This window comes from Saccopteryx leptura, chromosome 1 (assembly GCF_036850995.1).
Source record: "Saccopteryx leptura isolate mSacLep1 chromosome 1, mSacLep1_pri_phased_curated, whole genome shotgun sequence".
In the NCBI taxonomy this organism is placed as follows: domain Eukaryota; kingdom Metazoa; phylum Chordata; class Mammalia; order Chiroptera; family Emballonuridae; genus Saccopteryx; species Saccopteryx leptura.
In genome coordinates this window covers 7,211,521-7,225,313 of record NC_089503.1, presented here as the reverse complement: position 1 = coordinate 7,225,313, position 13,793 = coordinate 7,211,521, and the positions used below count along the sequence as shown (strand labels likewise).

Below are 13,793 nucleotides of genomic sequence, written 5' to 3'. Positions count from 1 at the left end.
CAGCCCATGTGGTGGGAGTGTCCTCCACGGTCAAACCTTGACTGATCCAAGGACCAGCCATTAGAAAAGCAGTCTCTCCCTGGGCTCTGGACAGCCTGGTGCCAGTTTTCACAGACTTCTCTTCAGTGGACTGAAAAAAGGATGAAGACAAAAATTGTTGAGAGGGATTTCTTTGTCCTGTGAGCTGAAGGAAGGCAGAACTAGACTACACAGGGTCACAGGCTTCTGGGTTTCCTTGTGCCTGCTCTTGGGGAGACCAGGCCCATAGTGGGGGGCGCCAGGGGGGCACTGAAGGGAGAGGTAGCCCCCCACATTCCTACTCTTGGGGTTGGATACAGCAAGGACATCAGGACCACCCCGAGGAGTATGAAGCTATGATGTCCCTTGATGGAGACTAGTTAGGGAGGCCAGTTGGCATCTGCCCAGGAGGAAGGAGTTGCATGTCTACCCTAACTGTTAATAGGCATTACCTGAAACTCGGGAATGATTTGCCTACAGGTGGGCTTTGGGCTGGAGCATGTGTCCCGGGAGCAGATCCGAGAGGTGGAGGAGGACTTGGATGAACTGTATGACAGTCTGGAGATGTACAACCCCAGCGACAGTGGCCCTGAGATGGAGGAGACAGAGAGCATCCTTAGCACGCCAAAGCCCAAGCTCAAGTAAGGCCCCGTCCCCTGTAGCCGGCTGTCCCCACACGTGTCTCCTCCCCAGGCCCTCCCTCGTTTTCCCCCCGTCACCAGGAATCTTGGTTCTTTGTCCATGTTGAGCCTCCAGCTATCTGGATAAAGATCATTGTTTTTGCCTCTGACAAGTCTTGACAGGACCCTCCTAAAGTCCCTCAGTCCAGGTCCCTACTTGTCCAGCCTGTGCTGTGTCCTTCCTCACCAGGTGTCCGTAAAGCCCAGGTCATTGGTCTTCCTTGAATACTAGCTCCACCAGCTCTCCAGGAACAGCTGTGCTTTTATATTTACTTTTTAATTGATTTTAGAGTGAGAGGAAGAAAGAGAGAAAGGTAGAGAAACATTGATTTGTTGTTCCACTTATTTATGCCCTCATTGGTTGATTCTTCTATGTGCCCTGACTGAGGATTAAACCTGCAACCTTGGTGTATCGGGACAACGCTCTAACCAACTGAGCTACCCAGCCAGGGCCAGGAGCCGCTGTTCTGGGCCCAGGTGGCCACTGACCTTGGCTGTGCTTCTTCACCACAGGCCCTTCTTTGAGGGGATGTCACAGTCCAGCTCACAGACGGAGATTGGCAGCCTCAACAGCAAGGGCAGCCTCGGCAAAGACACCACCAGCCCTGTGAGCAAGGCCCCCAACTGTGGGGACAGGGAGAGGGGTGGGAGTGCTGGGGCTTACACTCTGGGCCCTCTCCTCCTGGCTCATGTTGTGACCTCAGAAGAGCAGTCTCCTCTTGTTTCAACCTCGGTCGTCCTCATCTCAGTCCTGGCTGGGAGCCTAGTTTTCTGAGGGCATTGTTGTGGCTGGTGTTCTTTTTGGTTTGACCCCCCCATGGCCTGGAGCCTTCCCTCCCAGAGCATACAGCGCCTCAGAATCTTTCCCTTGGTATCTGTCTGTCATCTGAAGGCTGGGAGTGTGGCATCCGGCCAGTGGTGAGTGATGTGGTATTCCAGGCTGGGGAGGGAACAGGTGTAAAGGGAGCAGGAAGCCCACAGGTTCAGAAGACACTGAACATATGTAGGTTTATTCATAGATGGGGCAGTGCTCTCAAATAATGTAGAATTTAGTGGGCAGTTTCTGTTTTGTCTGGTGAGTGGGAGGAGAAAGATGCTGACTGCTGTAGGTAGCACCCCAAGAGCCCAGCATTGCCTTGGACAATGCGCTGTCCCTGCCTGGGCGGCTCTCCCAGCAGTGCGGCAGAGGCTGGAGCCCAGGTTGCTGCTGTCCCTGCCTCAGGCCCTGGGAGGCTCTTCTTCCCCTTGTGTACCACTAAAGGCAAGATGTGCATGATTTTGAAAATCCCAGTGTCTTCTTAGATCAAAGAAACTGAATCCCTTAAGTCCTCCTATTCTTGCCACTTTAAGAAAGGGAGTATAAAATTCATCCTGAAAATAGGTATTAATTGTGGGGAAATAATATGAAGCACGTGAGGCACCCCATCTCCTGAAAAGCACTGTGTCTGTGGAAGGACTGCCACTTGTCCCACATGTCTGCCAACCCAGGCAGCTGGTGGAGCAGCTGGTGGGCTGCCTTACTGCCTGCTGCCAGCAGGTGGGGCTGTCTCCCACCTAATCGCCCCTACTGATGATGGCACAGCAGGCAGTCTGGCCCTAGAACCTTGACACAGGCAACACTGTGAGGAAGGGTGGGATGGAAGAGTGCGGCCTCCACTAAGAACCCCGGGTCTGGCAGCTGCAGGCCCTCCTCTCTCAGCAGCTCCTCAGCCCACACATATCTGGAGCCGAGAGGGCCTCACTTCTCTATTGATGTTTAGGAAGTGGCTGCTCTTTCTCCCAAGGGGGCTGGATGGCCCTGTTGAATCATCACTGTTCACGTGGACAGTTCCTTGGCCACTAGAGCAAGACTCCATCTTAAAAATAAACACAAGGGATGATTCTCCTAACGAGCAAACTGGGACCTGGCTGAAGGAGGACCGTTTCAGTGGCCTGGGAGTGCAGGACAGGGCTCTCCTGTAATGAATGCAGTTAGATGATTAGCGGAGGTAGTGCCCCGAAGGCACCAGCCTGGCACCTAACAGAGGGCAAGTGCTCAGGAAATGCTAGGGACTGTGAGTATTAAATCAGGAAGAGAACGCTGTCATGAAGGTGCTTCTGAGTGGATTGGATGTAGGTTTTACTTTCATCTTGGTTCTATGGCTTACAGAATTTAGAGAGAATACTTCCTTAATGCTCTGAGCCTCAGGTGCCTTATTTGTAAGGAAAAGGTGTTGGCGTAGGAGCCTCGTTTGCTCAAAAGTCAATTGAGTATCACTTCTTACAATATAATGGCCTGAAGGTCCCTGTTTAGGCAAAACATTCATTTGGGGCAGAGTAGGGCTGGGTTGAACACATGTGCTCTGAAGTCAGACTTTTGAGTTTGAACCCTGAACTTGTCGGTCCACTGACTATACTTGTGGCAGTCAGCACACCTTGTTTCCTCATTGATATGGCTGGATAACGCACGTGCCTTGCCAGGCAGCGTGAAGATACAGGGAGAGAATGCAGGTGAGACCTCTAGCATGCTGTTTGGTTGATGGGTAGATGGATTTATTGCCTGATAGAATCTAGATGTCTTTTTATGACTCCTTTAAATTCTGGTTTTGTTGGCCAGATTTCAAACTCGCTTTGCTGAGTCTCTGTGATATTTCTATTTTGAAGAACCCCATATGTCTTGATGTGGGTGTGCAACTTTGGAATTCTTTTGAAAGGAAGGCACTTTGGGAAGGAACTACAGAGCGAGGCTGTGCTCTAACACAGAGAACTTCTAAATGTATGAGGAAAAAATATTGAGACTGTGCCTACGTAGGCAGGTCTGCACATGCTGCCCAACTTTTATCCTCTCTTCCTGATTTCCTAGCATTGTGATTTCTTTCTTTTTTCTTTCTTTTTTTTTTTTTAAGTGAGAGGAGGGGAGATAGTGAGACAGACTCCCGCATGTGCCCCAAACGGATCCACCCAGCAACCCCCCTCAGTTGCTAGAGTCAACTGAGCTATTTTTAGCACCTGAGGCTGATGCACTTGGACCAACCAAGCACTCCTCAGCACCTGGGGCTGACTCTCAACCCAATGGAGCCACTGGCTGTGAGAGGAGAAAAGGGAGAGAAGGGGGAGAGGGAGGGGAGGAGAAGCAGATGGTCACTTCTCTTATGTGTCGACCAGGAATTGAACCTGGAACATCCACCCACTGGGCCAACTCTATCCACTGAGGATATCCACAGCCAGGGATATTTATTTTTCTTAATCTTTTTTTTTTGTTGCTCACCAAGTTTTAGAGGGTTTAGTTTATCACTAGAACCAGAAGGAATTTCTGCTGATATAAATTATTACAGTTGTTGAATTTTTCCAAGACTTGAGCACACAGAAGCCGTGTAAATTGGGCTCTGCAGGCTGATAACAGGCCCTGACAGTGCTTCCGTTGGGGCAGCCAGGAGATGAAGACTTCCAGCCAAGACTGCCTGCTGCTGGGACCTGCTGTCCCATAGCACTGTAAATAATGGTGTCAGAGAGCAGGACTTCATAGAAAGAACAGCTGTGCTCCACACCCACACCCATAGGAGCTTGTGTACGTTCTGCAGGAGCCAGCGTCACCCCACAGGCACAGTGCTTCAGACTACTGGCATCTGCCTCCAGTGCCACACAATTAGACAAACAGCTACTGCACTGCCTGTGTCCCAGGGTCCTATGTAAGAAAAGCCCTTAGTATTTATAGGAGCAGGAATAGAAGTTTGGAGAGTCAGAATTTCCTCCTAGTGGGGTTGTAAACATCTAGAACAGGGGTTGGGAACCTATGGCTCGCAAGCCAGATGTGGCTCTTTTAATGGCTGCATCTGGCTCGCAGACAAATCTTTAATAAAAAAATGTTAAAAATGTAAAACATTCTCATGTATTACAATCCATTCATTTCCTACCACTCATGTTCATGGTTGCGGGTGGCTGGAGCCAATCACAGCTGTCCTCTGGGACAACACCAAATTTTTATTGGATAATGCGTAACGTACACAGGTCGTTGTATGGCTCTCATGGAATTACATTTTAAAATATGTGGCGTTCATGACTCTCTCAGCCAAAAAGGTTCCCGACCCCTAAACTAGAAGAGTAAGTAGCCAACAGCTGCCCTCTAATGCCAATCCAAATTAAAGATCTTGTCGGGTATGGCAGCCTTGCCGGGGAGACATGCCGTAGCTGCCATAGGGCTTGACTGCAGGGCATGCTGCTTTAAACCTTCCAGGAGGATGGCGTTATTGCCCGTCATTTGTCACACTGACACATAACACATAATGTGTACAGGACTTAGCCATGTAGTGTGAAGGCAGCCTACTGAGCGTGGCTCTGAGCCAAACTGTCTCAAGAGCTGGGGCACAGGGTCTGGTTAACGTATGCTGGGTTAGTCTTACAGACGGCTTAGAGCAGTGGTTCTCAACCAGGGATGATTTCTACCTTCCAAGGAACATTTAGCAATGACTGCAGACATGTTTGGTTGTCACAACAGGAGGCAGGGTGGGCATAGGGGGCTGTTACTGGGGTCTAGAGGGTAGAGGCAGGGATGCTGCTCAACACCCCGCAGCACACAGGACGGCCCCCACAGGGAAGGACCTGGCCCAAAGTGTTGATGGTGCCGAGATGGAGAAACGCTGCTTTAGAGTGACACGGACCTACGTTTGTGATCCTTGTTTATTAGTTTGCCAAGTGACCCTTTGAACCTATTAGACTGATTTTTCTCAGTATTCTTTAATTTACTCAGAGGAAGGACTTTGAGTAATTAGGAGGAAGCGGGATATCTTTGATCTTTCCTGACCTTCTGGTTCCCCACAAGGACCAAAGAAATTCACTGAGACTCGTACCTTTTCTTTAAGTCCCACAACCCTCACCTGCTCATGACTTTGACATTGGTTTATGAACAGCCAGAAACAATATTAGCAAATGTTAAAAGCTCTGGCTATGCATCTGTATTTGCAAAATAAATTTTTAATATTTATGAGAAATGCTGATAAGAGTTGGGGACAAAGGAAGAATTAATTTATATCTAGATGGCTTAACATTGGGTTTTTGCTTAGTATATTCTGTTTGAGGGTTTCCTAGACATTTGTACCAAACAGAAAGCATTTGGCTACTGTGGGCCTGACCTGTAAGGTCCTCCTCTCAGCCATTTCTGACCAGCAGAAGAGGCCCCATATGTCCCTCCTGGGCCAGGGGGTTTTTACTGAGTACAGGGCAAGACTTACGGATCTTATGGCAAAGCCCTCTGAACTTTGAGCTTTTCTTCCCTAATGATATCTTGTGAGAGTCAGAGATGCTGGTTCCATATCTCACCGTGTCATTGACTTAATGGTTATAAAAATAACTCGCCCTTTTGAGGCTATTTTCACTCAAATAACCTCTTCATAAGATGAAATTCCCAACGATTGTATTAGGTCTTCAGATTAAGTGAAAGGATTTTAAGTTTCTTAGGTACCTACGAAACAAGTTAGTGGTAATTATTTGGGTTGGTGATGACTAATTATTATAATTTTTTACAGATGGAATTAGCTGCTCTAGAAAAAGTCAAATCTGCTTGGATTAAAAACCAAGACGATAGCTTGACGGAAACAGACACTCTGGTATGTATGGTTCAGTCTCCTATTTCAGGCTCTAAAGTAGTTTTTATATCTTTAGAAAAAAAGGCAACCTGCCCTGTGGTGGCGCAGTGGATAAAGCATCGACCTGGAACACTGAGGTCACGGGTTCAAAATCCTGGTGCCTGGTCAAAGCATATATGGGAGTTGATGCTTCCTGTTTCACCCCCTTTCTCTCTCTCTCTCTCTCTCTCTCTCTCTCTCTTTCTCTCTTTCCCTCTTTCCCCTCTCCCCCCCTCTCTAAAAATGAATAAATAAAATCTAAAAAAAAAAGTTAAAAAAAGCAAAAAGACCACCATGGAATTTTTGCCTAAATTTGTAGGCTTGTGAATGTCCTGTGTGCTCTTTCTCCTAAAATTCTTATCCGTGGAATGGAACCTAGCCTGGAGACCAGGGTATTATTCCCCAGATTAGCAAACAAGAAATGTCCTCATTCTGCCCTTTAATTATAGCTGATCAAATGCTAATTTGGATAATTTCTCACTGTCACCCTCACTTGCATCTGAGAGATAATGACCAGTGTCTTCCCCTGAAAATGGTCTCTGTTTCTCATGGCGCTCCCCCTGTGGCCAGGCAGCCACATCAAGTCCCCACTGAAGTGCTGGCCAGCTCCCTGCTCTTAGAAACGCAGGCACTACCAGGAGTGCCAGCCAAGTCCTGGGGACTGGAGCCGACTGGCTGGGGTGCATGATTTAAGTAGTCGTTGAATTTCATGCGCATGCACTGGGCAGCCACGTGTGCTGAGCACTGAGGGCGCAGACATGAGAGCACATTTCTGCCTTCAGAGTGACCCCCTGCAGGAGAAACGCCAGCCTGTGGACAAGCCGGGGAGGAACAGAGTGGTTCCAGCTCGGGGAGCACACCTGAGCAGGCCCAGCTGGACCTTCTGCGCTTCTTCCAAAGGGACCGGAGGCCGGCGTGCTGAGAGGGAGCAGAGAACTGCCGTCGGGGGCGTTCTGTGCATCAGCCTCCCGGGGAGACCTGGTAGTTGAGTGCAGTCCAGGAAAGAATTGTTTTAGGTTTATGTTTCTGTGGTAAATAATGCTGCATTGCCTGACCAGGCGGTGGCACAGTGGATAGAGCAGGGGTCCCCAAACTTTTTACACAGGGGGCCAGTTCACTGTCCCTCATACCGTTGGAGGGCCGGACTATAAAAAAAACTATGAACAAATCCCTATGCACACTGCACATATTTTATTTTAAAGTAAAAAAAAAACAAAATGGGAACAAATACAATATTTAAAATAAAGAACAAGTAAATTTAAATCAACAAACTGACCAGTATTTCAATGGGAACTATGCTCCTCTCACTGACCACCAATGAAAGAGGTGCCCCTTCTGGAAGTGCAGCGGGGGCCAGATAAATGGCCTCAGGGGACCCCTGGGATAGAGCGTCGGACTGGGATGCAGAGGACCCAGGTTCGAGACCCCGAGGTCACCAGCTTGAGCGTGGGCTCATCTGGTTTGAGCAAAGCTCACCAGCTTGGACCCAAGGTTGCTGGCTCCAGCAAGGGGTTACTCGGTCTGCTAAAGGCCTGCGGTCAAGGCACATATGAGAAAGCAATCAATGAACAACTAAGGTGTCACAACGAAAAACTAATGATTGATGCTTCTCATCTCTCTCCGTTCCTGTCTGTCTGTCCCTATCTCTGACTCTCTCTCTAAAAAATAAAAATAAAAATAAATGCTGCATTAAAGTTTTGGTGGATGACAGAACATTAGGTTTGATTGAGGATTAATTTAAAACTTAATAAACTTGCATTTTGTAGTTCACCAGCAATCTGAATAACCCAGCTTTTACTCTCGCCTGCTTTGGTCCATACTGCACAGGGGTCGTTTCACAGTGAAATTGAATCATGTCACTTCCTGTTTAAACTCTACTTCTCCTCTAGAGAAGCGAGGGCCTCAGTTCAAGTCTGTTGTGGACGAATAGTTCGTAAAAGTAGAGGACAGACTGAATCGCAAGACAGTGGGTGTGCTCAGTTATACAGTAAGAGCGTTCTCACCAGGTGAGGTGGGAGCTTTAGAGAGAGCGGAGATGGCTAACATTCTCCCCGTGGTGGGATGGACCCTGGCAGAACTCTGCAAGGCTCCTGGTGGCACCAAGGGAGCAGTCGTCCTCACGGCGTCCTTTCTTCCATGGCAGGAGATCACTGACCAGGACATGTTTGGTGATGGGAGCACAAGTCTGGTTGTGCCAGAGAAAATCAAAACTCCGATGAAGTCCAGCAAGACAGATCTCCAGGGCTCTGCCTCACCCAGGTACTCAGGACGGGAAGAAACTCCGAAAACAGGGCTGAGGTGGGGGATTAGAATGAAGGCAGCCAAGCAGATGTCACAAGGCTGCCACCATCCTTAGCAGAGGCTCAGGCTGGGGAAGAGGCGGTTGGCAGTGGCTGGGGGTTCGAGGGGCTGTCTCACCACCCCCTTTGCACATGTCTGGCAGCAAGGTGGATGGGGGGCACACTCCCCGGCAGAAGAGGAGCACACCCCTGAAGGAGCGGCAGCTCTCCAAGCCCCTGAGTGAGAGGACCAACAGCTCCGACAGCGAGCGGTCCCCGGACCTGGGCCACAGCACACAGGTACCCTCTAAGCAACCCTGGGCCTCAGCCTCTGTTTGCCATCTTCCCGGGCAGTTAGGCGAGAGGAAAGGAGGACTGCTTTGAAATCAGACCTAAACAGAGAAGTCTAGCATAGGTGTTATTTACTATCGTGTGGAATTGGCTTCGGGCTGTTTGCAGGGAGCAGAGGGTAGAGCACGAAATGCCAGCATGTCCCAGCCTGCCATCAGCTGCAGGCGCAGTGCCACACCTGCTGGCTTGTCCTGCCTCTGTCAGACAGTCGAGTGGAGGCTGTGCGGTATCTCAGGTTCTTAGAAGATGGCAGCCCTCAGAACCTCACTGGACATCACCGCCCGGAATTCATGCCTCTAGTACTGCTGCAGGCCCATCATTCTGATTTTAAGTTGTCAAGTCAATGATATTGAAACATTTTGATTGAAAGACCTAAGAGAGTGGTCTGGGATAGAAGCACAGAAGAAGCTGGACCTTGGGAAGTGTTTCTTTTTGAAGGCCAGTGGTACGAGGGTGTGGGGAAGGACTTCCTCTGACCTGACACCTCGTATAGCTACTGTTCTTCTGGAGTTAACAGCAAGCCTGTTCATTTACCCGATAAATGTCATTGAAAGCTTGTGTCATTGTGGCTTGCTGAGTTGGATGCTATTACCTAGCTGAAAGTGAACCAGACTAGAACAGCTCCGTGCCTGGGGCAGCGGGTTGTCCCTGTGGTCGGTCGCCGGTCCCGAGATGCCTTTCGTTCCTGTGGCAGCAGGGCTCCCCGCAAGGCACTCGTTGCAACCTCATTAGTCCTCTCCCTAGTGCCCTCATTTTCGCTCCCATGAGCACCTGCTCGCCGCGCTCTCTCCACTCCCGCTCCTTCTGGCTGCCGGTCCGGCTCACCCGCCTCCTTCCCCATGGTGGGTTGCCTCCTGCGCCTCCGCTTTGTGCCCTCCCTGTCAGGACGGCCGCTGTGACCGTGTGTTCTCGGAGGACCCCTGCTTATTCTCCGCCACCCTTCTTTCTGTTGAAGTCTGACCAGTGGGAAACTGGCTCTCCTCCACAGATTCCTAGTATCTCTGAATACCCCGCTCTGGGGATTCTCTCATCACTAGCCCACCCAACGCCAACCTCAAGATCCCTGGGGACGGCAGCCTTATAGACACTTTTGTCCCTGCAGATTCCAAGAAAGGTGGTATACGACCAACTGAATCAGATCCTGGTGTCAGATGCAGCCCTCCCAGAAAATGTCATCCTTGTGAACACCACTGATTGGCAGGGCCAGGTAACACGGCAAAGACCGCAGGGCTGGGAGGGAAAGTTCTGGGAGCAAGGGACAGCCAGGGCTGTAATCAGGGAGGCAGAGCACAGAGGAACAGGAAAGTGATCCCTGTGCCTCAGGCCTCAGCTAAGCCCACAGCTCTGGGCCTAGTCCCATTTCTGTCGTTTTCCAGCCTATGGGACTTTAAGTCACTAACTTTCGGTACCTCAGTTTCCTCAGCCGTAAAAAAAGCAAGTCTCACCTGTCCTACCTTTTTCCATGATGGTTGGGTCTGCCAGAGAGCACCACAGAAGGAAGGTCCCTTGAGAAGTGCACAGTACATTAAAATCCAGCTGTTGCCCATAGGTTCCATGATGGTGATTCTGAAGGAGCAATGGTACCCACCCACCTCCAGCTGCTCCCCCTCACTGCTGTCCACCCAGCTAGATCCCTCGTCCCCAGTGGTCTGAAGGACAGAGGATGGGACTTTGCAACTTGGTCTGGGCCCTGCCTGCCCTATTGGCCCCTGTGGGGGAGCAGCGTCCCTACCCCCTGGCCTTACCAGGGTCCCTGCCCCTTTCTGCCCACCCGCAGTACGTGGCAGAGCTGCTGCAGGACCAGCGGAAGCCTGTCGTGTGCACCTGCTCCACGGTGGAGGTCCAGGCCGTGCTGTCTGCCCTGCTCACCCGCATCCAGCGCTAGTAAGGGCTTGGCACCACTCTTGCCCTTTGAGGTTCTTCTGACCTCGTCCTCCCACCCTGACTTCTAAGTGGTGACAGGACCTCCTGGCCTTGTCAAACCAAGAGCCCGCATCTGTGCATGGTCAGGCAGTGGCAGGCCATGGTGCGGTAATGTCCCTGCTGCCCCAGAGGGTCATGATGTGAAAGATGTCATTCTCCTGCCCTCCCTGCCTGGACTTCTGCTACATCTTCACCTGCCTCGTCCTCTTAAACCCAGGATGAGGAAGGCCAGGAGGAAAGAGCCCAGGGTTTTACAAAGACCCTTCACCCTGTCCCTCTAACCACTGTGCTGCTTGGCATCCAGTCAGGGCGTTCCCTCCCAAGACCTCTCCTGGGCCCAGAGTCCCTGCCAGGGGAAGGAGACTGCGGTCTCCCTGTCAGGCTCAGCCAAGCCCGTCTTCCTTGTGGACAGTGACCTACCTGTCCTCTCTGACCCTGGATGTCTCCCTAAGTTCAAAAGCACTAGTTGATTGCCTCTCGCAGTATTTGTTTGTTGGTTTGTTTCTCCCTGTGATTGTTGAGATCAAGTCTGAGCTTGGAGCCTTCCTCTGAGCAGGCTGCTGGCGACCCCCTGGAACACGGTTGTGACTGCTCTCTTGCTCCGCAGCTGCAACTGCAACTCCTCCATGCCGAAGCCGGTGAAGGTGGCAGCACTGGGTGGCCAGACGTACCTGAGCTCCATCCTCCGGTTCTTCGTCAAGTCACTGGCCAGCAAGACCTCCGACTGGCTTGGCTACATGCGCTTTCTCATTATCCCCCTCGGTAAAGATGCCAAATCCCATTCCTGAAGCAGCTGGTGGGCTGGGTCTGCGGAAGGGGCAGCCAGGTGCCTCCGGCTGGGCTGTCACCCACCCCCTCACCGGCTCACCTTCCCTGCTCTCTGCCCCCCAGGTTCTCACCCTGTGGCCAAATACTTGGGTTCAGTTGACAGTAGATATAGCAGCACCTTCCTTGATTCCGGCTGGAGAGACCTCTTCAGTCGCTCGGAGCCCCCAGTGTCAGGTAATGACCCCGTGTGAGGGATTGAGACAGAATGCCACCTGCCTCGGAGAGCCAGTCGTGGTTGAAGGAAGCCAGGAGCGTGCTTCTTGCCCCGTATGGCTTGACTGGAGAGTTGGGACTCTCCCAGTCACTTCTCATGGTCATCTTTTCAGTTTTATTAAGAGGAGGCCCAGAAAGTGAGGCCATTCTACCCTGAATGATTTTAGTCTCTGCTGTTTGCTCTGCTCCGCACATCTAGAAATAAGGAGGGCCATGGGGGTTGCTGGGGAGGACCTTTCCTTTTGTGTAGATCATCTGTAAGCAGAGAATAGCTCCTAAGTAGTCCATTGATAAACAAGTGACACCACACCAGCCATGTAATTCCAAACACGAGCAGAGTGGCAGAGACGGAGCAAGCTGGAGCTCTCAGAGGCTGAGGTGGCAAATGCTTCCTCAGGCCTTGAAAGAAGTGACACAGATTGGGGGAATGGAGAGGTCCACTGGGTTATGAGGTTGGAATGAGCAAAGATGGAGGCCAGAGTCCTGGCCAGATAGCTCAGTCGGTTAGAGTATCGTCTGAAAACACAGAGGTTGCTGGTTCAAACTCTGGTCAGGGCAAGTACAGGAATATACTGATGTTCCTCCCTCCCTCCCTCCCTCCCTCCCTCCCTCCCTCCCTCTCTCTAAATCAATAAAATAAACATTAAAAATACACACACATATATATATATTGTCCAGAGCATGATTAGCCTGGGGAAGAGCAGGGCCGTGAGGAAGAGCCGGCAGGGGTTGGAAGGAAGGGAACAGTGCTTTGGCCCCTGGTGCCTTAGAGCCAAAGCCATCAGATCCAGCCCTGGCCGAATGGCTCGGCTGGTTAGAGCATGGTCCCAGAGTGCAGAGGTTGCTGGTTCAGTCCTGTCAGGGCACATGCAGGAAGTGTTCCTGCCTGTCTCTCGTTCTCTACCTTCCTCTCTCTAAAATTAATAAAATCTTTTTTTTTTTAATCAAACCTGTAGAATCCTTTCTCTGTTTCCACTCCTCAGTCTCCCCATGTGTCTCCGAGAGGGGGCTTTCTGAGAGGGCTGGTGGGTCTGCCTGCTGGAATCACCTGGAGTTGTCTCCCGGCTTTTCTGCAGAGCAACTGGACGTGGTGGGGCGGGTGATGCAGTACGTCAGCGGGGCAGGCGTGACACACCAGCTCCCTGTGGCTGAAGCCATGCTGACCTGCAGGCACAAGTTGTAAGTTTCACTTTGGGGCATTTCTTAAAAATAGATGGGGTGGGCTAGATCAGTCTTGAATCTTCTTTGCTTTTTCAGAATAGGAATCCAGGTAAATGTGAAAGACAGAGAGAAACTGTTTTTATGGTCTCCCAGCCAGGCCCTCCCTCCCTTCCCTTCACACCCATCTGGCCCTCAGCACAGAGTAGCCCCCACCCACCCACCCCCACTCCCCGGGACCGAAACTCAGAAGTGGGAGCAGCCTGACCAGGTGGTGGCACAGTGGATACAGTGTCAGACTGGGATGCAGAGGACCCATGTTTGAGACCCCGAGGTTGCCAGCTTGAGCACGGGCTCATCTGGTTTGAGCAAAGCTCACCAGCTTGGACCCAAGATCACTGGCTTCAGCAAGGGCTTACTCGTTCTGCTGAAGGCCCATGGTCAAGGCACATATGAGAAAGCAATCAATGAACAACTAAGGGGTCACAGTGCACAACAAAAAACTAATGATTGACGCTTCTCATCTCTCCGTTCCTGTCTGTCCCTGTCTATCCCTCTCTCTGACTCTTTCTCTGTCTCTGTAAAAAAAATTTTTTTTTTTAATTTTTTTAAATAAGTGGGAGCAAGGGGTCCAGTGTGCAGGGTCGGTCTTTTGCCTCCATTTTGTGGCTCTCTTTGCTATCCTGACACCTGATGGAAAGATGTCATATAGTGTCTGGACTCCCTTAAAGCCACAATAAAGT

General features: G+C 50.8%; 1 protein-coding gene across 1 annotated transcript in view; it reads left to right on the top strand.

The window, feature by feature from the left end:
* PACS1 (phosphofurin acidic cluster sorting protein 1) overlaps positions 1 to 13,793 on the top strand; it is a 126,647-nt gene that overhangs the window by 103,300 nt on the left and 9,554 nt on the right. Inside the window, exons 9-18 of the mRNA XM_066348532.1 lie at positions 499 to 659; positions 1,212 to 1,305; positions 6,200 to 6,280; positions 8,442 to 8,557; positions 8,742 to 8,877; positions 10,031 to 10,135; positions 10,706 to 10,812; positions 11,459 to 11,613; positions 11,743 to 11,853; positions 12,969 to 13,071. Of these exons, the coding sequence (XP_066204629.1) occupies positions 499 to 659; positions 1,212 to 1,305; positions 6,200 to 6,280; positions 8,442 to 8,557; positions 8,742 to 8,877; positions 10,031 to 10,135; positions 10,706 to 10,812; positions 11,459 to 11,613; positions 11,743 to 11,853; positions 12,969 to 13,071 (1,169 nt within the window). The remainder of the gene's footprint in view (positions 1 to 498; positions 660 to 1,211; positions 1,306 to 6,199; positions 6,281 to 8,441; positions 8,558 to 8,741; positions 8,878 to 10,030; positions 10,136 to 10,705; positions 10,813 to 11,458; positions 11,614 to 11,742; positions 11,854 to 12,968; positions 13,072 to 13,793) is intronic.